The sequence below is a fragment of the Lissotriton helveticus genome, chromosome 8 (genome assembly GCF_964261635.1).
Source record: "Lissotriton helveticus chromosome 8, aLisHel1.1, whole genome shotgun sequence".
Lineage (NCBI taxonomy): Eukaryota > Metazoa > Chordata > Amphibia > Caudata > Salamandridae > Lissotriton > Lissotriton helveticus.
Window position 1 is genome coordinate 1,521,216,589 of NC_136069.1, and position 26,923 is coordinate 1,521,243,511.

At 43.9% G+C, this 26,923-nt stretch overlaps 1 protein-coding gene across 1 annotated transcript in view; it reads left to right on the forward strand.

Annotated features, from left to right (window-relative positions):
• Positions 1-26,923, forward strand: part of NARS2 (asparaginyl-tRNA synthetase 2, mitochondrial) — a 421,381-nt gene that overhangs the window by 18,524 nt on the left and 375,934 nt on the right. The window contains exon 2 of the mRNA XM_078656242.1: positions 25,546-25,655. Within this exon, the coding sequence (XP_078512368.1) occupies positions 25,546-25,655 (110 nt within the window). The remainder of the gene's footprint in view (positions 1-25,545; positions 25,656-26,923) is intronic.

Below are 26,923 nucleotides of genomic sequence, written 5' to 3' on the forward strand. Positions count from 1 at the left end.
GTAGGATCAGTATTTGGAGATTCTTTTACATCTAATTTGCTTTTTGATGACATATGTACGCCAAAATGTTTACTGCAGTCAGATCTCAAGCTCCCTCTCTGACTTATGTGACAGAATATTAAATAAAATACCCCTAACTATATTCCCATCACCATTCATGACCACTCCAAATTTCACCTGGCCAGTGTGGTTCCGGCATTCCATAGACGGTGAGGGGTTTACTGGAGAATGATGGTTGTTAGTCTTTATTTCTCATATAATTACATAGCGAGTTGTCGTATCATGGCCACAACTTTGGGAGTTACTACATCCGGAGTACCTTTACCTCACAATGTTGCAAATATAATTAATTTATTGATGGGGTGGAGTTGCACAATGGTCACATGTCTATCCCACCCCTCTAAACTGCATTATGGTAAATGCGGTTCAAGTTAGTCCATAACATAGTTTATCTTGTGTTCACTTGAGAAGGGCAAAGGGTCTGCTGGGGGAAACATGGCCAGTTGTTTGGTGTCTGTGGATCCTTGCCAGGAAGCTCCCAGGTGCAGACTCGAGGTTCTGGAAACCAATCACCAGCTCCCCCATGGGATAGGAGCTCATATGTGCATTGTTTGGGGGGTGGAGTTGAAAACTGGTTACAGGTCTGTCCTTGTCCTTCCCAGTGCATTATGGTCATAGTCCTCAACAAGAGACTGTTTGCTCTGTGTTAAGAGCTAATAGCAGTGGCTGTGCGTCAACACTCAAGCGACCACCAGAAAAATGGTAGGTTATAGACTACTTTGAACTGCATTTACCATAATGCACCGGGGAGGATTGAGACAGAGCTCTGACCAGTGTGCGACTCCACATCCTAGCAGCGTACATAACACATTTATATTTGCAACACAGTGGCTTTCGCCACGTTATTATTCTAGTTCAGCCTGACTTTCAATTAAATCTTCCAACTTCTGACCCCCCTGGATGATCTTGCACTAAATTAAGCAGTTATTTGGCGACGTAGGCTAGAAAGTCATTTTTTGTGCAGATGCATGCAGGTGAAATAAAGTTAAGGGTGGGTGGAAAAATGTTATAATTGAACTATGTCTCTTTTCCTTGGCTGGGATTTCCCTGTGGTTCAGATGGTGTGACTGCTGGAATGCTTGGTGACATGGTGGAATGTTGGGTGCCTGCCTGTGTGTGAATTGACAGTTTATGGCAGGCAGGCTGAGCGACCGGAGGTCACTCCTGGTGGGGTTTTACATTTCCATCTGAAGAACCTAATCTGGAACTTGACTTAATAAACCTATCCTGTTTATACACCTGGCTCAAGGACATTAATTTATAACATTTTGGCGACGTTTGGTGAACTTACAGCCTACAGAAAAGAGCCCATATACAAAAGAACCTACAGTGTGCAGAAAAGAGAAGGAAATACGGAATCTACTAAGAGAAAAGAAACTGGAACTACTAACACGGAAACGCCTTGCCTAACCCCACCAGTGTCCTTTGTCATTTGGACAGCCTGCTGCCCAAGGCGTTTGACCAACAGACACCCGGTGAGCCATTTCTAAATGCTGATTGATGTAATGCTCGTGAATTTGTGACTGAGGGTTTGAGCACCCTTCCACACCCTAGAGGAATCTACATGGACGTGTGTCTTGTTTGTGGAAAGGGACACATCTGTCAGCAGCTATCAGCAGGTAAATGCGCAATTTTTATTTTGCTGGTGGGCAGATCGGTGTATGCTGCACTGTTTAGCACCACAAACAGAGAGAGCATCGCACAGTATGACCAATTAACTCTGTGTTCCTTCGCGGTTTGGCACTACGGAGAGCGAGAGCAGCGATGGGATAACCCGTATCCTCAGGAAGAGATGTGCGGTTTTGCTTTACAATTAAGACATATTTGACGTTGCCTCTACGGGAGAAACAGAGATGCTGGCGGTTGTGAACTTCGGCGTGCAAGCAAAGGAGCACAACTCGTGTCACGTTTTGTGGGACTGCTCCCTGTTCGTGGTACCCTGCTGTGCCATCGGAGGAGTGTTGTTGCGGTACTTTTGTTGGCCTGAGTCTACTTTGCATTTAAACTTTAATGGTGAACGGCAGCGCAGTCTTTCAAAATGTAAACGGCTGCGCAGACATTTTAAATATTCAAAGAGATCACAGGCTACTCACCGTTTCACGCGCTTATTCCAGACATTCTTCTGTGACTCTTTTTTATTGCTGCTGATACACGTTTTACAGCGGCAGCGTGCCGAGAGCCTCCCGGTGCGGCGTGTAATGCGTGCCGCCATTTTGAGGTTAACATGGGATCTATGTTGGAGAGTTTGTTTTGTCACCCATGTATCATCAGCCATGGAGTGCGGAGTGACTGCCAGCTTTATGAAGATAATCGGAACGTTGTGGGAGACAAAATTGTACTTTCAGTGGCTGTCTGGCAGTGACTCTTTAAACCCTGCAAATCGATTTGGAGACAATGATAGGATCAATGGAGGGTGTTTCACGGCAGGCATACATTTCTTTCTTTAATAAGACACTACAAGGGGATCACGCATGGAAGACCCTGACTTTGGTTTCAATTCGGGTGAGAGATCGCTCACCAGGGTCTAAGTCTGTTTATTTACTATGCATTTACTATGCATATACATGATGTGTTCTGCAATGCTGTGTGTGTGATTCGTTTCTAAGTGCGTTTAGAGTTCTTCAACATACTAGGGGATTATAGTTTATTCTGTCTCATGCATTTCGATTCTACACAGTTTGTTTTGAGGGTGCTTTCTAGTACCCTGTGGCAATCAATAGGAAAAGGACACTGGTATCTACTATAACCATTGGTTAGCCACGACGCTAGATGAGGGGCGGAGAAACAAATACACCGCAACGTTATAATCTGTAGCGCCTATGAGGGTTGTCAAATATAACCAATGGTTATAGTAGATACCAGTGACCTTTTCCTATTGATTGCCACAGTATCATTCCCGGGGAACTGGATTGGACATGAATTCCTCATCCCTCCTTTCTGATGAATGGCTTTCTAGTACCCTACATGTTTCATTTGTGAGGTGGTTGTGGGAGCTCAATGGCCCATATTTGTTCCACAGGGCGTTACGTACCCTTGTTACATATAGGTTGCGGAGCGATAAGTGCTCCAATTTTGGTTCACAGGGTGGTATGTACCCTGTTACATGTTTGGTGGCAGAGCAATAAGTGCTCCAATTTTTGGTTCACAGGGTGGTATGTACCCTGTTACATGTTTGGTGGCGGAGCAATAAGTGCTCCAATTTTTGGTTCACAGGGTGGTATCTACCCTGTTACATGTTTGGTGGTGGGGCAAAAAGGGCTTCTTGTCCCAATACTGGTTCACAAGGTTGTTATGTACCTTGTTACATGTTTGGTGGTAGGGCGATAAGTGCTCCAATTTTGTTCCACAGGGTGGTGTGTACCCTGTTACATGTAGGTTGTGGGGCAATTTGTGTCCCAGTACTGGTTCACAGGGTGCTAGGTACCCTGTTACATGTTGGTTATGGAGTAATAAGTGCTCCAATGTTGCTTCACAGGGTGGTGTGTACCATGTTATATGTAGGTTGTGGGGCATTCTTTGTCCCAATACTGGCCCACAAGGTGGTATGTACCTTGGTACATGTTGGTTATGGGTGTGTGTCCCTTTTTGTGGTCGTGTTGTGGTTTTCCAAGGGAGGGGGATGGGGCTAATTATCTGAGAATGTAATGTCAATACTTTATTTCGCAATGTAAATGTTTTATTTTCAGAATGCATGGTGTACATTGATGTTGATGTTGCTTTCCCTAATTTCAATTTTGTTGTTTCCCTAAAGAAAGGAGATGTGTTATAATTGATCTATGTCTCTTTCCTTGGCTGGGATTTCCCTGTGGTTCAGATGGTGTGACTGCTGGAATGCCTGGTGACATCGTCGAATGTTGGGTGCCTGCCTGTGTGTGAATTGGCAGTTTATGGCAGGCAGGCTGAGCGACAGGGAGGTCAATCCTGGTGGGGTTTTACATTTCCATCTGAAGAACCTAATCTGGAACTTGACTTAATAAACCTATCCTGTTTATACACCTGGCTCAAGGACATTAATTTATAACAAAAAAGATGTGTTTTCCCATTTTAGCTCCAATAGGAAATTTTGCTTGGGCCTAGAGCCCAAACTGCTAAACGGATTTACACCAAACGTGGCATGAAAGTAGAACTTTAGTTTGCTGCAAATCTGTTAAGTCGTTTTTGAGTAAGAAGTATTTAAATAAGTTGTTGAGCGGGCTTTAAAGGGTTAAAAGTTTTGATTATCTTGGCCATTTGGGATCCACAGGTCTTTCACAAAGCTGAACTTTAAAACATTAAGAAAATATACTTGGACAAAGGAGCTTTTCCTCCTGTTGTCCCTTTCAGATCTATGGTTCCAAAGTTCGCATCATGGACCTCAATGATCTCCTTGGCTGCCCCAAGAGGAAAATGTATCTTGTGGCGGCCATTTCAGGATCCGGGGCATGGTCCCCATGTCCTCATTAAAAAGTTTTTTGTAAAAATGTCCATGCATACCCAGAGGCACTAGAAATCCCAGGTGATGCACGAATCCACAATTGTGATGTAATCCAGTTAAGAGAGAAAACAGTGAAGGGTCCAAAGCCTGGTTTATCTAAAAAATTGTAGAACTGTACGAACTAGGTGTTATGTTTTATTGCACGTTCCTTTCAGAAGCGGCTTTGTGTTGTATGTAGCTTCTTTATGAGGTCACCTCAATATTCTGTGCTGTGGCAGGTGGAGTCTGTTTAAGTGTGTTCTGTGCAGTGTAATTTCTCAATAATAAATCCATTCTTATTAAATTACTTTGACACTTCCGTTGTTGTAACAACCAAGAGCGACTGAACGCTCACCTTGCTGTTTCATCTCAGTTTTGATCGCTAGCAACTGACCCGCACCCGCTTGAATCCCTGCTCTCTTTTCCCTAGTATTTCTTCTCCTGTCTCAGTCACTCGGCTGAAGGCACCCCAGACTTCAGGCAATAGTCCGTGAAGGTACTGGTCGCATCTTGGCAAATATCCTCTGCGGAAACTTATTGCCGTCTCCCGGCTTGGCTGTTAGGCTGATTTACTCATTCTCCAGGCTATGCTGAGGTGCATCCGTGTGCCAAGGACCTCGCAGCATTGAGCTGCCTTGGCCATTTTGTGTGTGTGCAGAGCTCCTTGTTGTGGCCGACCATGCTGCAGCACACTTCTGAAATCTTGTTTCTGAAATGTCAAGCTCTAAATGAAAGTCCTGGTGAACAGACTATTCGGACTCCTCATGTCCCTCATACACGCAGACCAGTGTGCTGTCATACCAGAAAAAAATTACCTTCTACAGCCATGTCCAAAAAAGCCAAATGTGGGTGCTGTTAACTCTGGATGCAGAAAAGGTCTTTGAGATGGCGAGTTAGCCCCTTTTGAGGGTTCTGTTGTGGTTTAGATTGCGGATTATATTTGTTATTGTCTTGGCAAGCTACCAGCACCCCAACAGGGGAGTAGTTTTTGGCAGGGGAATATTGAGGTCATTTGATTTAGGAAGAGGTACGTGGCAAGGGTTCCCTTTACCCCCTTTACTTTTTGTACTGGTGATTAAACCCCTAGCTATGCACCCAAACTGAGGTAAAGGCAGTGTTTCATCTTTGGAGCTGAAGAACACAAAATATGTATTTGCTGATGATGTTATGATCTGTTTAAGGGAAATACAATGCTGATGAAGATACTGGCATAGTGTGCATCCTATTGATGGCACAGGAGACAACATCCTAGATTTAAAAAGCAGGAGCGGCTTTACGATGTCAGCAAAAGGAATCCAATAATTCGGTATCAATTGAACTCATTTTTGCCAAGTCTCTGTGTTGAAAACTTCCTCTCCATTTTACAATATTAAGAATGAATTCCTGGATGGTCCAAACACAAGCAGTTAAAATTACAATTGTGTCTGGTTTTGGGTGGATATTCCCTTTAATCCAATTAAAGTAGGGACTGGTTTTTAGGAGACCCTTCAAATAAGCCTGCTGGACTTTGTGCATCAAGGGAAGTCTCCGCAGTACCCAGGGGTCTCTTTAAAACTCTGTGAGATATGGATTGACTGGACTTTCCAAATGAGTGGATTATTACAGAGCAGCCCAACTCAGGATTGTCTGGGAATGATTGAGGAGTGAGACTGAGAAACACTGGGTTCTTATTGGTAGGATCAGTATTTGGAGATTCTTTTACATCTAATTTGCTTTTTGATGAAATATGTACGCCAAAATGTTTACTGAAGTCAGATCTCAAGCTCCCTCTCTGACTTATGTGACAGAATATTAAATAAAATACCCCTAACTATATTCCCATCACCATTCATGACCACTCCAAATTTCACCTGACCAGTGTGGTTCCGGCATTCCATAGACGGTGAGGGGTTTACTGGAGAATGATGGTTGTTAGTCTTTATTTCTCATATAATTACATAGCGAGTCGTCGTATCATGGCCACAACTTTGGGAGTTACTACATCCGGAGTACCTTTACCTCACAATGTTGCAAGTATAATTAATTTATTGATGGGTTGGACTTGCACAATGGTCCCATGTCTGTCCCACCCCTCTAAAATGCATTATGGTAAATGCGGTTCAAGTTAGTCCATAACATAGTTTTTCTTGTGTTCACTTGAGAAGGGCAAAGGGTCTGCTAGGGGAAACATGACCAGTTGTTTGGTGTCTGTGGATCCTTGCCAGGAAGCTCCCAGGTGCAGACTCGAGGTTGTGGAAACCAATCACCAGCTCCCCCATGGGATAGGACCTCATATGTGCATTGTTTGGGGGGTGGAGTTGAAAACTGGTTACAGGTCTGTCCTTGTCCTTCCCAGTCCATTATGGTCATAGTCCTCAACAAGAGACTGTTTGATCTGTGTTCAGAGCTAATAGCAGTGGCTGTGCATCAACACTCAAGCGACCACCAGAAAAATTGTAGGTTATAGACTACTTTGAACTGCATTTACCATAATGCACCGGGGAGGATTGAGACAGAGCTCTGACCAGTGTGCGACTCCACATCCTAGCAGCGTACATAACATATTTATATTTGCAACACAGTGGCTTTCGCCACGTTATTATTCTAGTTCAGCCTGACTTTCAATTTAATCTTCCAACTTCTGACCCCCCTGGATGATCTTGCACTAAATTAAGCAGTTATTTAGCGACGTGGGCTAGAAAGTCATTTTTTGTGCAGATGCATGCTGGTGAAATAAAGTTAAGGGTGGGTGGAAAAATGTTATAATTGAACTATGTCTCTTTTCCCTGGCTGGGATTTCCCTGTGGTTCAGATGGTGTGACTGCTGGAATGCTTGGTGACATCGTGGAATGTTGGGTGCCTGCCTGTGTGTGAATTGACAGTTTATGGCAGGCAGGCTGAGCGACAGGGTGGTCACTCCTGGTGGGGTTTTACATTTCCATCTGAAGAACCTAATCTGGAACTTGACTTAATAAACCTATCCTGTTTATACACCTGGCTCAAGGACATTCATTTATAACATTTTGGCGGCGTTTGGAGAACTTGCAGCCTACAGAAAAGAGCCCATATACAAAAGAACCTACAGCGTGCAGAAAAGAGAAAGAAATACGGAATCTACTAAGAGAAAAGAATCTGGAGCTACTAACACGGAAACGCCTTGCCTAACCCCAATAGTGTCCTTAGTCATTTGGACAGCCTGCTGCCCAAGGCGTTTGACCAACAGACACCCGGTGAGCCATTTCTAAATGCTGATTGATGTAATGCTCGTGAATTTGTGACTGAGGGTTTGAGCACCCTTCCACACCCTAGAGGAGTCTACATGGACGTGTGTCTTGTTTGTGGAAAGGGACGCATCTGTCAGCAGCTATCAGCAGGTAAATGCGCAATTTTTATTTTGCTGGTGGGCAGATCGGTGTATGCTGCACTGTTTAGCACCACAAACAGAGAGAGCATCGCACAGTATGACCAATTAACTCTGTGTTCCTTCGCGGTTTGGCACTACGGAGAGCGAGAGCAGCGATGGGATAACCCGTATCCTCAGGAAGAGATGTGCGGTTTTGCTTTACAATTAAGACATATTTGACGTTGCCTCTACGGGAGAATCAGAGATGCTGGCGGTTGTGAACTTCGGCTTGCAAGCAAAGGAGCACAACTCGTGTCACGTTTTGTGGGACTGCTCCCTGTTCGTGGTATCCTGCTGTGACATCGGAGGAGTGTTGTTGCGGTACTTTTGTTGGTCTGAGTCTACTTTGCATTTAAACTTTAATGGTGAACGGCAGCGCAGTCTTTCAAAATGTAAACGGCTGCACAGACATTTTAAATATTCAAAGAAAACACAGGCTACTCATTGTTTCACGCGCTTGTTCCAGACAGTCTTCTGTGACTTTTTTTTATTGCTGCCGAAACACGTTTTACAGCGGCAGCGTGCCGAGAGCCTCCCGGTGCGGCGTGTAATGCATGCCGCCATTTTGAGGTTAACATGGGATCTATGTTGGAGAGTTTGTTTTGTCACCCATGTATCATCAGCCATGAAGTGCGGAGTGACTGCCAGCTTTATGAAGATAATCGGAACATTGTGGGAGACAAAATTGTACTTTCAGTGGCTGTCTGGCAGTGACTCTTTAAACCCTGCAAATCGATTTTGAGACAATGATAGGATCAATGGAGGGTGATTCACGGCAGGCATACATTTCTTTCTTTAATAAGACCCTACAAGGGGATCACGCATGGAAGACCCCGACTTTGGTTTCAATTCGGGTGAGAGATCGCTCACCAGGGTCTAAGTCTGTTCATGTATATGCATAGTAAATGCATAGTAAATAATGTGTGTTTGATTCGTTTCTAAGTGCCCATATTTGTTCCACAGGGCGTTACGTAACCTTGTTACATATAGGTTGCGGAGCGATAAGTGCTCCAATTTTGGTTCACAGGGTGGTATGTACCCTGTTACATGTTTGGTTCTGGGGCAATAAGTGCTCCAATTTTGGTTCACAGGGTGGTATGTACCCTGTTACATGTTTGGTGGCAGAGCAATAAGTGCTCCAATTTTGGTTCACAGGGTGGTATGTACCCTGTTACATGTTTGGTGGCAGAGCATTAAGTGCTCCAATTTTGGTTCACAGGGTGGTATGTACCCTGTTACATGTTTGGTGACAGAGCAATAAGTGCTCCAAGTTTTGGTTCGCAGGGTGGTGGAGAAGTGTGGCTCACTGGTTAGAGGAGGCAGACCTGGAAGCAGAGGTCAGCCCGGGACCAGGGTTCAATTCCTGGCTCGGCGGGGTCTTGAGTCCTAAAATGTCCATGGACTTGACAATTCTCGCTCCGGTGCCTACTCGATTCAAGGGCTCACACTCTGCGACTCTGGGCAATAGCTTGCTTAATCTCCACAACGGCCCCTCGCGGCGGGATGCCTGGCTTTCACCTTGCGGATACCCTGCCGGGGTTATCTCACAGGGGAATACCAGGACAGGTTCCCTAAGCAAGCGCTTAGAAACCGTTTGGTGATTTGCGCTATATAAATTCTGGTACATGTTTGGTGGTGGGGCAAAAAGTGCTTTTGTCCCAATACTGGTTCACAAGGTGGTATGTACCTTGTTACATGTTTGGTGGTAGGGCGATAAGTGCTCCAATTTTGTTCCACAGGGTGGTGTGTACCCTGTTACATGTAGGTTGTGGGGCAATGTGTGTCCCAGTACTGGTTCACAGGGTGGTAGGTACCCTGTAACATGTTGGTTATGGAGTGATAAGTGCTCCAATTTTCCTTCACAGGGTAGTGTGTACCCTGTTATATGTAGGTTGTGGGGCATTCTTTGTACCAATACTGGTCCACAAGGTGGTATGTACCTTGTTACATGTTGGTTATGGGTGTGTGTCCCTTTTTGTGGTCGTGTTGTGGTTTTCCCAAGGGAGGGGGATGGGGCTAATTATCTGAGAATGTAATGTCAATACTTTCTTTCGCAATGTACATGTTTTATTTTCAGAATGCATGGTGTACATTGATGTTGATGTTGCGCTCCCTAATTTCAGTTTTGTTGTTTCCCTAAAGAAAGGAAATGTGTTATAATTGATCTATGTCTCTTTTCCCTGGCTGGGATTTCCCTGTGGTTCAGATGGTGTGACTGCTGGAATGCTTGGTGACATCGTGGAATGTTGGGTGCCTGCCTGTGTGTGAATTTACAGTTTATGGCAGGCAGGCTGAGCGACAGGGAGGTCACTCCTGGTGGGGTTTTACATTTCCATCTGAAGAACCTAATCTGGAACTTGACTTAATAAACCTATCCTGTTTATACACCTGGCTCAAGGACATTAATTTTATAACAAAAAAGATGTGTTTTCCCATTTTAGCTCCAATAGGAAATTTTGCTTGGGCCTAGAGCCCAAACTGCTGAACAGATTTACACCAAACGTTCATTAAAGTAGAACTTTAGTTTGCTGCAAATCTGTTAAGTAGTTTTTGAGTTAGAAGTATTTAAATAAGTTGTTGAGCGGGCTTTAATCCCTTCGCTGCTGGCCCGTTTCCGCCGCTGTGCGGTAAACAAAAGAACAGGGCGGGGCTGTGACGAACCCCAGCCGTCATCAGCACACGAGCACCGTGGATCGTGACGGCTGGGGTTCGTCACCAGCATGCAAGGGGTTAAAGGGTTAAAAGTTTTGATTATCTTGGCCATTTGGGATCCACAGGTCTTTCACAAAGCTGAACATCAAAACATTGAGAAAATATAGTTGGACAAAGGAGCTTTTCCTCCGGTTGTCCCTTTCAGATCTATGGTTCCAAAGTTCGCATCATGGACCTCAATGATCTCCTTGGCTGCCCCAAGAGAAAAATGTATCTTGTGGCGGCCATTTCAGGTTCCGGGGCATGGCCTTCATTAAAACGTTTTTTGTAAAAAAGGCCATGCATACCCAGAGGTCCTAGAAATCCCAGGTGATGCACGAATCCACAATTGTGATGTAATACAGTTAAGAGAGAAAACCGTGAAGGGCCCAAAGCCTGGTTTATCTAAAAAATTGTAGAACTGTACGAACTAGGTGTTATGTTTTATTGTGCGTTCCTTTCAGAAGCGGCTTTGTGTTGTATGTACCTTCTTTATGAGGTCACCTCAATATTCTGTGCTGTGGCAGGTGGAGTCTTTTGAAGTGTGTTCTGTGCAGCGTAATTTCTCAATAATAAATCCATTCTTATTAAATTACTTTGACACTTCCGTTGTTGTAACAACCAAGAGCGACTGAACGCTCACCTTGCTGTTTCATCTCAGTTTTGATCGCTAGCAACTGACCCGCACCCACTTGAATCCCTGCTCTCTTTTCCCTAGTATTTCTTCTCCTGTCTCAGTCACTCGGCTGAAGGCACCCCAGACTTCAGGCACTAGTCAGTGAAGGTACTTGGCGCATTTTGGCAAATATCCTCAGCGGAAACCTATTGCTGTCTCCTGGCTTGGCTGGTAAGCTGATTTACTCATTCTCCAGGCTATGCTGAGGTGCATCCGTGTGCCAAGGACCTCGCAGCATTGAGCTGCCTTGGCCATTTTGTGTGTGTGCAGAGCTCCTTGTTGTGGCCGACCATGCTGCAGCGCACTTCTGAAATCTTGTTTCTGAAAAAACTGAAGACTTGGTTTGTTTGCCAAATCTAAATATACTAGAAAGTATAGGGCAGGGTCATGAGGCTCTTGGGTGGCAATCCAGCATGGGGACACTCAGATTGGAGTAACAAGGCACTTTATAAACTCCTAACATAACAAGCGCCATGCAGTTTCACAACATTTGCTCCTCCAGTCCTGTTTAGGCCTGGGCGGTAAATTCCATTCCGCTTGCGGAATTTGGGTAATTTCGCGTTCCACTGAGAACTCTGAATTGCCAAAAGTTCCGCAATCAGCGGCTTTGCAGAATTTTTTGCTTGTTCACGCTTTCAAAATGCGTGTTCGCAAGATATTTCTCCCCGAGCACGCAAACAGTGTTCGCAAACAGGAAAAAAGCATTGCGAAGGGGTGAAACAAGCAACTCCGCATGTTTGTTGAACTTTTGCATGCTCGCAGAGATTCTTTACTTTTTCGCGGAGCTTTGCGTAGCTCGACCACGCAAATTCCACCCACCCCTAGTCCTGTTACTCAGTCTTCAAGGAACCATACTGTGTTATAAAGGTCAGTGTGGCATAGCTGTGGACAGTTTGCATTCTTTAAAAACAAGCATTGGCATAGCCAATAGGCCTCGCCTTTGGGACCTTATAAGTATTTAGTTATGCAGCACAATATCCTTGGTGCAACAACATCAACTGTTGCAGGGCTAATCACTTATAAGGTCCCAAAGGCGAGACCTATTGGCTATGCCAATGCTTGTTGAGATATTGCCACACGATTTGATAATAGTTATTGTGTACCGTGCTACTGGCAATTAATTTTCTCCTTTTCCATGGACATCTTGAGCACTGTTCTGACTGTATGCTTTCTTGATAACATGCACTACAAACAAAAGGTTAATAAAGATGATTTAAACAAAGGATTACGGTGTCTTTCCAAATTACCAAAACCGAATGCTACTTTACTTAACTAGGATGACTCTGTGACACACTTCAAAATGTTTAGGAGCATGCGTATTTTACTAATTAGGTTTGATGTCAACAAAGACCTTTTAAATTAACTAAAATTATAGGTATAATAAACGTACTTAAAGGGGCTTTCGGCCAGCCCTATTCATCTGTTGGTCTGTTGTGTCATTCACATTGTGTTCCGCCCACTACAGCATACAGCTTGGAGCAATGGATCAGCCCACATCAGCCATTGGCTAACCTTATTGTGAGTGACAGTGCTGTGTCCTTTCACAAGGAGCACATCCACACACAAAGTAGCTCCATTGAGTGCAAGGAACTACTATGGAAATGTGTACTTTTTTTGCAACCAAAAAATATTTTACATTTTAGCCAAATTCTTTTTTTTTTTTTAGCTTGATGAGGGCCTTGAAGCTCCTCCATCAATAAAGTTTTGCAACAACCAAGACAAAATAATCATTGACTAAGCCAAATTGCTGGCACTCAACGCCAGACCTACTGGCTTTGCTAATGCTTATTTTTAGTTACAGAAAAACTTAAACTCTCTTATTTGTGGCCTAAAATAAGCATGGAAAAGCAAATACAAAAATATAGAGATAACCATCAAGTACTTAAAATAAAAGACTGCTTTTTTCCAACCTAAATTTAGGACTGTGTTTACATGAAATTCAGCTGAAGGTTTTTGAGTACAAGGATTTACTCCCTTTAAATTAAGTAAGCAGCAGGCAGTCTAAAGAGTGTGCATATCACTTATCAAGAGCTCATGGAAATTTTTTATCATCCAGTGGAACCTGTACAAAAAAGGACGTGGCCAAAGAAGCATAACCAGGAATCCGTTCTAAAAGGAGTATCCTTTGTAGTTAATGCCATGTTTTAAAACATGCAAACAAAAATCCTGTACTTTATTATTATTATTTAAGCTTCTAAAGCGCGCAGCTACACCCAACGGAGGTGTCCCGACGCTAGCGGAAACATAGAAAGGTGAGGGCGAGTTAAGGGTTGTCGAGCCACAGAGTGCTAAGGGAGGCTGAAGAGCCAGTAAGGCGCCTGGTAAGTATTTGGGTGCATCTCTATATGTTTTTAGGTCGAGTTGGAAAGCACATGCGCTGCTCTGAGAGGCATGATGTATTAGAGTATGCACTTGAAGCCCCGCCCGTCTCTGCCCATTTTTTCATTGGCTTGTGTCTTTGTCCTTTGTAAAAGTTGGCTTCTGATTCGGTAATCGGCTTGTTAGTCCCTCGTTAGTACCGCCTTGTCTTCATGTGTAACCTCCCATGAGGATTGGCCCTTTTACTCCTCTTATTACACCGTCTGTGTTATTTAGTCGATAAGCACTATTTTCTTTAGTGAGTTTTGCCTTACTTCCAGCTCGACCACGCGTCCTTTGACTTACCAAGCAGCCAGGACAATGGCGGCAGCATTTTTGCAATGCCATAGATCTCGCATTTAGGAGAGTTTGAGCGATTGGCATTGTAAATGGCATTAGCTTAAACTATGGCAAATGCAAGACCTATTGCTTCACAAATATATTTTTGGGGTTGTTTTCAAGCGCTCCATGCCGCGTTTTCACTTAATAGAGGCTACGCCACTTTCTTTAGATGCGCCTCTATTAAGTGGAAGCACGGCATAGGGTGCTTGGAAACAAACAATATTTGCAATTCAATAGGTCTCGCATTTGCGAAATTTAAGCTATAGACTTTTACAGTGCCAATAGATCAGTCTTGTTAATGCAAGACCTATTGCATTGCAAATGCTTTTTTTTTTCAGGTATTACAACAAGAAGTGCCACACCAGTGAAACCACACATACTTAAAACAAGCCAGATCTACTGGCGTTGCCACTGCTTCGTTGCTCCATCAGATACATGAATAACAAAATGTATTTCATTGTGAATAATTAAAATTGAAAATGTTTCAATTCTGAAAATATGTGACTGTGAATTAAACATTACTAAGGTTTATGGATGTGGTAGTGGCCTTCATGGTGTTGCAGACACCCCCGTTCTCCTCTTCACTTTCGTCTTCAGTCTCTCATTGCTAGACACCTCCACCCTTTCAAGCTTTGTTTCTGAAATCCCTTATTTGCATATATATCTTACTTTCCCACACTTACCATTACCACATATATGATTATTTCCTACATGGGTTCTGCAAAGAGGTCAAGGATTGGATGGGCATGGAGTCTGCAGACCTCTATGACCCACTGACAGGCACTGTGAGAAACTCCCACTGCCCTCTGCTTCAACTTCAGAGCTCTGAGCTGTGCAGCGTCATACACACCCAGCCACAACCCGAACTTAGACAACTAGTTCAATCAAGCACCATACAAGAACTGTACGCTGCGTGATAAAACTAAGACACAGCAACTGGGGAAAAAGCAAATACTCATTAGAATGAAGTAAACGCATTAAAAATGTGAACAGGGATTGTATCACTGATATGTAAAAGTTTTAGTGCTTTTACAATCATTATTGAGAAACCGATCAGCCTTTTGCCCGTCCTGTTTAAGGACATCAATACAGGATCCGCATCCAAATCGGTCTGAGACCAGGCAGGACCCGCCCACAATACACAGTTTAATTTGGTCTGAAGACACTGCTATCAGGTGTAAATTCCCAGTCCCTTTAACAAACCGCACAATTCTGCACATTTTATGGCATTTTAAAACTTTTGGCTACGCTTTAAATCGTAGATATCGCTCTACCTGACAGAAACATTACAGCAGGAGGATTGCAGTGATTTTCAAATACTTCTTGTGCACTCGGCAGCACCATTATAAAACACCTTACCTTTCTCTGCCGCTGCTCAGGTTTTCAACATGCGCACTACATTCAGTGTCTGCCGAAAATCAGGACATGCTTACAGAGGAGGCTCTGACTCACCGCGCTTCACAAACGGAGATCCCGGCCGGGTTTCTCTTCCAGGGTGAGGTCGGAGCATGAAGTGTTACGGGACATGTCTGGGAGCTGTAATCCTGCTACTTCCTGGTTTACAAGCACGGGAAACTTCAGGGAGGGAGTGAAAATTACCCTTACTCCGAAAGCCTGTAAAACCGCTTATTTGTGTCATGTCCTTTCAGAGCTAAAGGCGCGCACTCTTGCGGGCGATTGTAGCAGAACTCACTTAAACTGAGGCGTAGTGTGTACGTTTGATGGGCATGGCATTGAAGAAATCGTTCATCCAGATAGTAGAGCAAGGGCGAGGGAAGTATCAGTTTTATATGAAGTCATGCCTTTACTGCAGCATTTGTGCCGTGCTTACTACTACAATGTGCGGCACTGAAGCGCTTCCCCCGTGGGTAGCACGCTATATTGTACGAGGTGTGTGGTTAAGTGCAGGGCACAAGTCCTAAAAACAAGCAAAACAATGCGTTTAACACGGGAAGAGAAGCAAATTAAAAAGGAAGAGACAAATGAAGAAAACGCCCGGCCGGACAGCCAATTGCATCGCGGCCCGGCCGGAAGTCCCGCCTCCTCGAGCACCCGAGAAAGGAGAGGAAAAGTCTTCCCGCGGCCCGGGGCTCCCGTGAGCTGCGGAGTGCCCCGGAGCCGCCTGCGCAGAGGAGTAGCTTTTGTCCCGCGGCCCCGGAGAAGAGCTGCAGAGCCGAGGAGTCACACCGGGAGCAAAGAGAAGTGCTGCGGAAAGAGCCCCGAGGAGCGGGAGCTCTCGTGTAGCCCCCGCCAGCAGAGCCCGGAGCCGGTAAGTGTTGTCAGGTGGGGGGAGAGCTGCGGCGGGGGCAGGGGAGGGGGGGGAGAGCTGCGGCGGGGGGGGGGGAGAGCTGCGGCGGTGGAGGGGGGGGGAGAGCTGCGGTGGGGGTGGGGGAGGGGGAGGGGGGGAGATGTCTCTGTATGTATGCGGCGGCCGGGGGCGCTTCTGTGTATGCGGCAGGGCAGGGGGAATGTCTCTGTATGTGTACGTGTGTGTGCACATTAGATGCAGGCAAAGCGCGCTCACGAGGTCAAAAGGCACTCCACATAAAGAACTACCAGACGCATTGACGCCTGCACTTGAAAGTGAAACTGACTGAAGCAAGCGCCCGGCCCACGTTAAAAAAGAAAACACACACGCATTAGATACAGTCAAGGCGCGCTCACGAGGTCTAATCTCCAGCAGAAGAAATTCGAAACAGTCTGCTGTCCACATTCCCCTTCATTCCCCAGAAAGCGGCAACATAAGTTGTCTCCCTAGACAGCAAAAGCTTTCGCTTTTGCTTTCGTCTAGGCGAGACCTAATAATGTGATGCATGGAGTGTCATTTAAATTTTCTATCGTACATTCAGCTTTCCATCCTTCAAGTCTGATTTTGTCATATAGCCATGCATTGTGCAAATCCTCCACCGCTCTTTCTGCAGTAACATGTAGAACCATCAACCAGGTGGATTGTTCAGCAATTATGTGCTGACAATAAATGGCAAACCTCTTTACTCGGCTTACCATTACTATTGCTGCCTTTGCTCATTGTGGCAGGACATGGTTAATTTGAACATTTGCTGCCAATGGCAGCTCTACGGGGTCACAAGAAACTATAGAAAGGATGACGTTAGGCTCAAGTAAGGAACCACATAATATTATGGAACACCAGCCACTTGTTGGTGGATGAACACTTTGATTCCATGCATTGCAGCATTGAGGATTGTGGAAGCAAAGCATGATTTTGGAGACATTACTGACAAATACTTTGGTGACTAATTGTCAGGTGTTCAAGTACAATAATACAAGAACAGTCATTAATCCCACTTTGGCCAAAACTGTTGATGCTGCAAAGTGTGTGGAGTGTTCCATAAAATTGTTCAAAACCCTAAATGAAGATAAGAGCCAAACCATGTCTGTGGCCAGGTATTTGTTAAAATATACTGACCGGGCTACTGGTTTTGAAAGTAACAAAACAAGTTCTCTTACAAAAACAAGCTAATTTGTAATAAATGTGTTCCAGAAATCACTTGTTTCAAGAATATTTCTTCTGGGAACAGAATGCTTCAGATCTAGGATGGTTGGACACTTACAACATGTGATTAATAGAACCTCGTTCAGCAGGGTGTACAAGTTAAGAAATTAAGGATCACTCCGTGTTTTTTTTTCTGTGGGTCAGGGTCAAAGTGAGGTACGTGAGTCTGAGGGATGCGAAAAGAATGTTGAGATTATCGACCCAGAATCTTACCTTGCGCCATTCCAAAAATGTACTATTGCTGGAAATGTCATTGCGGTTTTAGTGGACACTGGTTCTTCTTTCACAATAATTAACAGTATTTGTTCAGACACCAGTGAAAACCAAAACCTGATACGAATGATAACAAGACTATTGCATTCGGTGGTAGTGTTATAGAGACATGGTTTTTTTTGTATTTGTCTTAAAATGACAGGTTTTGAAAGTAATAAAGGCAAATTCTGAGTAAAATATATGTAGTGCGACAGCAAGTTTTTAGGGGACACCTAGGAAAGCTAGGAACTGGACCTGAAGCAGGGTTTACGATTGCAGTCTATTGCATGAGTGGAGTTACTGTGCTTTGTACCTGGCCAAGCAAACCGACAAATAGTTGATCTATATTTCGCAATCCTGTGTTTTTTGTTGTTGTTGTGAGATGTAATAAGTATCTGCAGTGGGTATGAAGCTGGCAAATATGTTATTTCATGTAATGTTATGTTAATAAAAAATTTATAGAGCCCACATTTACCCTAAGGTGCCTTGGTGCTAACTGAAACGCCCTCCATTTCGGAAAAGCCAGGTTTTAAGTTTTTGACTAATGATAAGTAAGTGAAGGAGGGCTCTGATGTGAGGGGGCAGACTGTTCCATAGTTTAGTTGCACCTGTGAAAAAGCTTCTTCCAAAACACTTTGATTTCCTAAATCTGGGGTTGTGAGAGTTTTGGCAACCAGGGAACGCAGAGATCTGCTAGGGGTGTACCATCGGAAGCTCTGTGTAGTAAATACTCTGGAGTCTGTCATATGGTGAGCTGGATTTAATGCACAGGAAACAGGTTAGGCATCTTCATCAAGGAGCTGGTCAGGAACAACTGACTCAACTCAGAATCTCCAGAGGAGAACAGAACTGTACACATTCTGGAATACAATGAGGTAAGAAAATACAGGAAACAAAGGTAGGAATAATGTGTAAGAAAATGCAGGAAACAAAGGTAGGAATAATGTATAACACATCTCCTCTCGCTGAATACAAAAGTACTAGAAAACTAAAGCGAGAAAATACCTATTAATAACAGTAAACAAACTATTTGTAATCTAAGAAAAGTAACATACATTTTGCAGTTATTATGAAGAACACATATTGATTGATTTAGTACATCGATCAATCACAACAGTAATCATTAAGATACAAAGGAGGTCTGCGAGACCGCAGACACCTTGCCTCTCCACTGGACTGAGCCTGGAGTCCATCTGAAACCTCTCCACTGGACTGAATTACAGGAGCATCACCACCACCACCCCTCCTACACTGAGAAATATCACCACTTGAAGAAAGAGTGCGGGAATCACCCCCACCATCCCTAGCACTTAACCCTCCCACAGAACTGGAAGAAACATGGGAAGGAATGAACATATAACCCGATGAGCTATCATTAGCCGCATGTTGAACCTGAGAAAAATCAGACCTTGAACCGTGAGAACTGATGGAACCAGCTTTTTGATACAAAGCCACCCTCCTCAAATTCCATTTTTCTCCATTGGAAAGCACAACATAGTGAGGGTAAACCATCTTCCCCAGAAAAGGGCCTCTAAATTTGGACAAACCACCAGAAACCCTCCCAGACTTCACTTTCACCAGATCACCCTTATTAATTCTGCTTGAAACAGACTCTGTTAACTTCCTAGCAGAAGTTACATGTGACAGTGAGGGAGAAGACCCCAACATAGGATCATCCTTGACTAAGCCCGATTGAGAAACTAAATTCTTGAGCCAAGAAGGGGTCAACTTCGTGCTGGCAACCCTACCTCTCATAATCTCAAAAGGAGATTTGTTCCGAGAACCATGAAGAGTAGTGCAATAAGCATAGACCATTTCACTAACCAAAAGAGAGACTGACGAACTTTTAGCTATAGCCATCTGAATGGTCCCCTTGACTAATCTATTCAGGCGCTCACAGAGTCCATTCCCTTGCGGGTTGTAGAGGGACGTTCTGTGATGAGAAATACCAGAGGCAGCAAGAAAAGAACGCATCTCGTGAGAGACTAACTGTGTCCCATTATCAGTGATGATGACGTTAGGGAAACCCTCCACAAAAAACAAAGATCTCAGATGCTTTATAGTCGTTTCAGTAGTAATGTCCTTCAAAAATTCAACAGATAACCACTTTGAAAAAAAATCCACTACAACAATGGCAAACCTCTGAGAGATCGGTAATTCGTTCATAGGACCTATAAAATCCAGGCATATTGTATGCCATGGAACTTCAGGAAAGGCTAACTCTCCGACCTGAGACCCTGCTGAAACTTTCAACCGCTTTTCACCTACTTTGCAAGTAGGACAAACCTCAACCCAGGAAGTAACAGAGGAGTCTATACCTGGCCACCAAAAGTTTAATTTAAGCCTTTGTTGTGTCAATGTTTGTCCCAGATGTCCTTCATGTGCTATGGCAATAAGTTTGGTCCTTAAGTCAGCAGGAGGAACAAATTTGTCTCCGCGCATTACAACATTTTCTTCACACACAGACAATTCGTCAATAATCTTCAAGAAAGGACGAACTGAAACATGCACACAACTTTCTCTTCGTGAACCTAACTTAATTAATTGAATAACTTCTTGTAACACACAATCATTGGACATGGCCTCTACCCAATCCTTATGTGTGAAAGAGCTAGCACCAAGGGACACAACATCGTTAATCCAAGCAATATTTTCTTCCACACTCTCAAGGTGGAACTCATCATCAGACAGATGTCCAGTCGGGACTGCCAATCTAGACAGACAATCAGCCTGAAAATTCTTCCAGCCTTGTATGTGAAAGATATCAAAATGATACTCTTGCAGTTTAGAGGCCAATCTTGCTAGCCTTGGGGAACTACAAGCTGCACCTCCAGGTGAAAGTATTCTTATAAGTGGCTTGTGATCGGTCTTTAGATTAAAATGTGTACCCCACAAATAAGTGCGGAAATGGTGCGCTCCCCAGGCAGCAGCCAAAGCCTCTTTCTCAATAACGGAATAATTCCGTTCACTTTGAGAAAGAGTGCGGGAAGCAAACGCAATGGGCCGCTCACCATCCTTATGTGTTTGTACTAGGACAGCTCCAAGACCACCTGCGCTCGCATCAACCAACAAAGTAGAGACTTTCTTGGTATCAAACGGTGCCAATACCTTTGCACAACAAATGGCATCTTTGATATTGTTGAAACATGTGTCCAACTCCTGCCCCCAAACAAACTTACAACCCTTTTTAAGTAATGCTCTCAAAGGTAAAGTCTTTTCAGAAAATGTTTCCACGAATTTAGAATAATATTCAATTAATCCCATGAAGGACCGTAATTGATCCTTGTCGACTGGACAAGGAGCAGAGCGTATGGCCTCCAAGAGATCTTTTTTAGGCTTCACTCCCTTAGCGGATATCTCATGGCCTAAGTATTCGATGTCCTGAACAAGAAAAGAACATTTCTCTTTCCGCAAGGTAAGCCCTGTATCCCAAATTCTATGCAATACATTCTTCAAAACTAAATTGTGTTCAGCAATTGATTCTCCAAAAACCAAGATGTCATCTTGGAAAAACACCACATTTCTCAACCCCTTGAAAATTTCTGTAACTAATCTTTGAAACACACTCGCCGCTGATATCAAACCAAAGGGAAGGCGAGTAAATTGGAAAATACCTTCCGGAGTGATAAATGCAGTGAGGTGTTTCGAAGATTCGTGAAGCTTGACCTGATGATAGGCACTCCTCAGGTCAAGCTTTGAGAAGTACTTTGCTCCCTGAAGGGTAGACACCATCTCTGAGATATTCGGTAGGGGAAAGGTGTCGGCAACAACACACTTATTTAAGGCCCTAAGGTCCACACAGAACCTGAGCTTGCCATCAGCCTTCTTAGAGATGACCACAGGAGAAACCCAGGCTGACGCTTCTGTTGGTTCTATAACTCCTGACTGGAGCATTTCTTCAATCAATAACTTTACATCTTCACGAATAGAGATGGGAATTCTCCTGACACGGTGCTGTATGGGTAGACTATTCTTCTTCAGTTTGATAAGATGAGAGTAGCCCCTCAACTCACCAAGCTCGGCTTTAAATACTGAACCAAATTCACTGAGGATGGACTCGATGGAATCATCATCTACTACCATGATCTGGTTCTTGGCTCTAGGGTTGATAACTATATACAAATCATATTGGTGGATCCAACCAAGAATGGGTGGGCCATCAATTGAAACGTACACTTTCCCTCGAGTGGATCTCTTCTCGAAGCAAATATCAGATTCAAAGAACCCAAGAATATCAATCTTCTTGCCATTAAAACCCTTAGCTGAAATGTCACTCTCATATAATTTCATTCCCTGCCAGAAGGTGTCAAAAGTAATTTTAGGAATAATGGTATGACGTGACCCTGTGTCCACCATCAATGATACTTCGTGGGAGTCAATTGTGAAGATAGCTTTTGGTCTGTTTTGCCTGGGATCATCATCAACCACATAAATATCATCTACTACTAAAAATCTTTCTGCTTCATCCTCATGTAGATAGTCCTCAACCAAAGCGACTCTTTGCTTAGATTTAGTCTTGCACATCTTTGAGAAGTGTCCCATTTTACCACATTTGAGACATTCTTTATTTGCCGCAAAACAGAATTTTGCTTCCGAAGAGTGGGTATTGCTTCCACATCTGCTGCATAGTTTGCTGGCAACAAAGCTTTTCTTTTGTGGAAATCTAGGTTTGTTTTTCACTACTGCAACATTGTCACTCCCGCAATGTTCACATTCAGTAGAATTATTCTTATCAGAAACTACTGAAACTTCCTGTTGTGGACTCGCTTTGTGGGAATCCAGTGTCTTAATACACTTGCTTGATTCCTCAATGACCTTTGCTAGGTCTATGGCATCCTTGAGGGAGGGATTCTTTGCCGCCCACAATCTCTCCTGGATTTTCTTATTTGAACACTGTACTATAAGTTGGTCCCTTATAAGTTCCTCATTCATGATACCGAATTTACATTTGATAGACAGCTCTCTGAGTCGGGCCACAAAATCATCTATGGACTCAGAATCTTTTTGTCTTTGAGTGTAGAACTTATATCGGTTCATGACTAGATTCTCCTCCTTGGAGAATCTTACTTCTAACCTTGCTACAGCTTCCTTGAACTCATCATCCATGTCTTGTCCATTAGCTCTTAAAGCTATGGGTAAATATCGGAAAACCCTCTGCCCTTCTTTGCCTAGCGTGCTCAACAGGATGGCTTTTTTTCTCTTGGCCGAAAATTCTTGACCATCAAGTGCCTCGAGGTAGTTGTCGAACATAATATACCAATCTTCCCATGGTATTTGGGGTGTACCTGGTTCAGGTAGGAATTGAGGAGGTAATGTAACTAATATTTGTTGTGCCATATTGTTTAGATTGATTTATTAAATAAAATTTGAGTGTCAATATGAAAAATGGAAAGTTGTTATAATTGTTAGAATAGTAAGAAAATGTAGCTTTAGATAATTAATGTACATAAGATAACTTGTTTCTTATAATTTGCATTCAAGCTGTTGATGAAGGCACTTCTCTCAGACAGTCGATCGTGAAAATCGAAGAAAATGCGCTTTAAACTGTAAACGCACTATAAAAATGGCCGCCAGGCTACAACGAGGCTTGTATTCTTGAAAACGAGGCTTGGACCGCATAGGCGTCACTACGCTCTTGCGCGTAGAATTTCCTTGGCTACATTCGCGGTGCCTAGCAACACCGCCGGCGTCACGTTGGTTGCGCACGCGCGCAGGACTTCCTACTGTTCTTCGCGAGGAGAGCGCGAGAATAGTGCGCCTAGCAACGCTATCGGTTGGAGAGCGCTCGCGCTACAGGTAAGTTTTTACTCACGGTTCCTCTGAAAATGACAAAATTCGGCAAACGCTGGCAGGGCAGAGGGGCTGCACACGTAGGGTTCGTTTTTTATCCTTGATGAAGTCTTCTGTTCGTCGTTATCGCTGCGCTCTCCCAATGACGACCAAAATCCTCACAAACTGTTGGAGATCACCTAGAGTATCTCTGACCAGCTACAAATCGTCGCCATAAATTGTAGTAAATACTCTGGAGTCTGTCATATGGTGAGCTGGATTTAATGCACAGGAAACAGGTTAGGCATCTTCATCAAGGAGCTGGTCAGGAACAACTGACTCAACTCAGAATCTCCAGAGGAGAACAGAACTGTACACATTCTGGAATACAATGAGGTAAGAAAATACAGGAAACAAAGGTAGGAATAATGTGTAAGAAAATGCAGGAAACAAAGGTAGGAATAATGTATAACACTCTGTCTAAGAAAATCTGGGTCAGAATTATGCAGCGCCTTATGGGCAATGCAAAGAGCTTTCAATTTAATGACTGCTTAATGGGAACCAGTGAAGCCTACGGGTTTCAGGGAAGATTGAGTGGATATTAGGCAAATCAAGGGTCATTCTGCAGCGTTTTGTACTAACTGAAATTTGTTGTTATATTGTTGTATAAATACACCTTCTTAAACTGAATATGGTCTGTTCAGCTGAGACAGTCGAAGTTATCGCTATTAACCCAATGAGATCATGTTCCAAAATAGTTCTGTTTTGGCAGCTAAAAGTTGGTCAAATTATCTGGGAGTTAAAAACCTGGATATTGAAGCTTGCACCAACTATTCCTTTACATTGAGGAACATCAAGACCGTTTCAACTGCGTTAATGACGTACCTGACAATTCATGTATATTCTTCCACACACATTCATGTTACCAGTGGCCACCTGTACGACCATTTCCTTTTGCGACTCACAATTTGTGAATTTTAGCAACTCTCAATTTGTTAGTCGCAAAAGGAAATGTACTAATGTGTCTCAGACACATTTTGTGATTCCAAATGGCGTCCCAATATTCATGAGGCAGGTCGCAATTTGCGACCCATTGGGAATGGGTAATAACACAGGGATGGTGGCCTGCTAGGGACAGCATAGCCCTTGGCACGTCCCTTCCTAATAGTGACTTGCAAACTCTATTTTGCGAGTTAGTAACAGGTTACCAGCTCGCAAAATAGGGTCGGTAAATGCTACAACCCTTTTTAACGGTCTCAAACGACCCGGATCTCTGTTTGCGACTGCTAAAAACGGCTTTACATGTGCCCCCAAATCCCATAAGAAATTGTGAGAATACTTACATCCTTTTGTGATAGGATTTAGCAAGTAGCAAACACTTTGTCTTCTTATACGTTGATCTGATTAACATTCACGTATGCCCTTTTGATTTTTGTGGGTATCCTACAACCAGATCACTTAAGATGGTTGAGCACCAACCTCTCCCTCTCTCTCCCCCTTTCCGTCTTTCCCCTTTGCTCCCTCTCTCTCTCATTATTGACAATTGATCATGGCCCTAATATCTCTCTAGAACATTCTTATAATTTACTCATTGATATTATGAGTTCTCTTGGAAGGGCAGTCGAAAGATCAAGATTACAGATGTTACACTTTCATATGTATGTCTCTAAATATTTCAAAGTAAATAAAGCTACTTGGCTTTGAGGTTCTGCATTCTTCTCCTTCTTCATGGCCAGGCTGTTTCAAAGTCACCTGAAAAGGCAGTACTATGTCCACAGGGACGACTATGATGAACAGTATGCGTGTGGCAGATGCAATGCATCTCAAAACTTGCAAAACACTGCCTCTAGCATTCAATGGCTTTTCCAGTGTAGATCCTTCTGTAAATTATCTGCTGGGATATGCTTTTTTATTCTCTTCATCATTAGCTAATACAACACCTGCTGTCTGTTAAAGTAAGAATACTGCTGCATTACGTTACAGAATAAATTGGGACTAGAATCATGAAATGCAATAGTTTAATAAAGATCTTCTACTTTCTCCTCCAGGGCTGGGTTCGATCTGTTCGTGCGCAAAAGGAAGTTCTGTTTCTACACATAAATGATGGCACATCGCTGCAAAGCCTACAGATCGTTGCTGATCCTAACATGGAAAGCAGGTTATCTTTTTATGTTTTCTTATTTATTTTAATATATTTATTTACATTGCCTGAGGTAGTAAAACAAAGATTCTCGCGTGAACTCCTGGAGTAGGTGAATAGCCAGAGAACTGACACTTTGCTGCAATCGGTCTAGAAGTGGATTTTCAGAACCCCATTTAGAGGGCCCCGGGGCTCGCAGGGACTACTGGGCCCAACCATGGTGTTTGAGGCCTTTTACTCCTAATGTCCCGGGGCCCAATCCTGAGGATCCTTAGCAACTGGGCCAAATACCCCTACTGCAGTTGACTCTCAGTGGTAGCTGTGGTTGGGCATTTAAGACCTCCTTGGAGGGATGTAGATACAGATTTGTGAACACGACTCATAACTCAAAGTGCTAACCGTACAAGTAATAAATCAACGTCCAGTCCAACACTTGCTTCTATAGAAAAAAGATGTATTTTTATTTCTAACTCTACACATGCAAAGGTATACGACATTAGCAATAACCTAGCCCCCCCTTGAGGTCGGGACTCTAGCATTTATCAGGCAAATCCCTGTCCCATCCTCCTTTGTGTAAAGTTTTTGAGGTTATTTCCCCATTCAATGGTGGCCTCATCCAGGGAATGCAAAGTATTTGCCATACTCAAGAGTTTGCCCTTTGACTCCTTAGGACTTGGTCCAAAGTGTCTATGGTGCTGCAGCGCCATTAGCCGCAAGTTCCATCCATTCTTCACCGCCCCGGCAGTATTGCAACGTCCAGAGGTGCAGTGAGTACCCTCTCCTCGGGTCCAGTGATCCGAGCTGCTCCTGCTCCGCAGACACAAAAGGTAAATTGCTTTTCTCCCTTTCTAGGAGTGTGTGGGATGAGATGCTGGTGTGACTTTGGTGAACCTCAGGGACTTTGTCCTGACCCAATAACAGCATGTGGCTCGATCTGCTGGTCACAGCTGTCTTCCTCCAGACCGGGTGACAACCCGAACCTTAGCCCAAAGTGATACTGGCAACCCTCCTGGCATATGGTGTTGCCCCAGTAATCTCGATCCAGGCGCAGACTCTCCTGATGCGATCGCAGCACTAAGGTGGCTCCTCCTGGCATATAGGATTGCTGGTATTGGCAGTCACAAGTCCCACGTTCCTGGCCCAAAATCTTTTCACTGGTGACCCCCTCTGGCATACAAGGTTACCGCGGTGCTGCCTGGTGCTTCCAGCCCAGGGCCTCCGGTATGGCTCAGAACCAGCATACAAAGGTCACAGAGCTGATACTGCACACCGCAAAGGCCCGATCA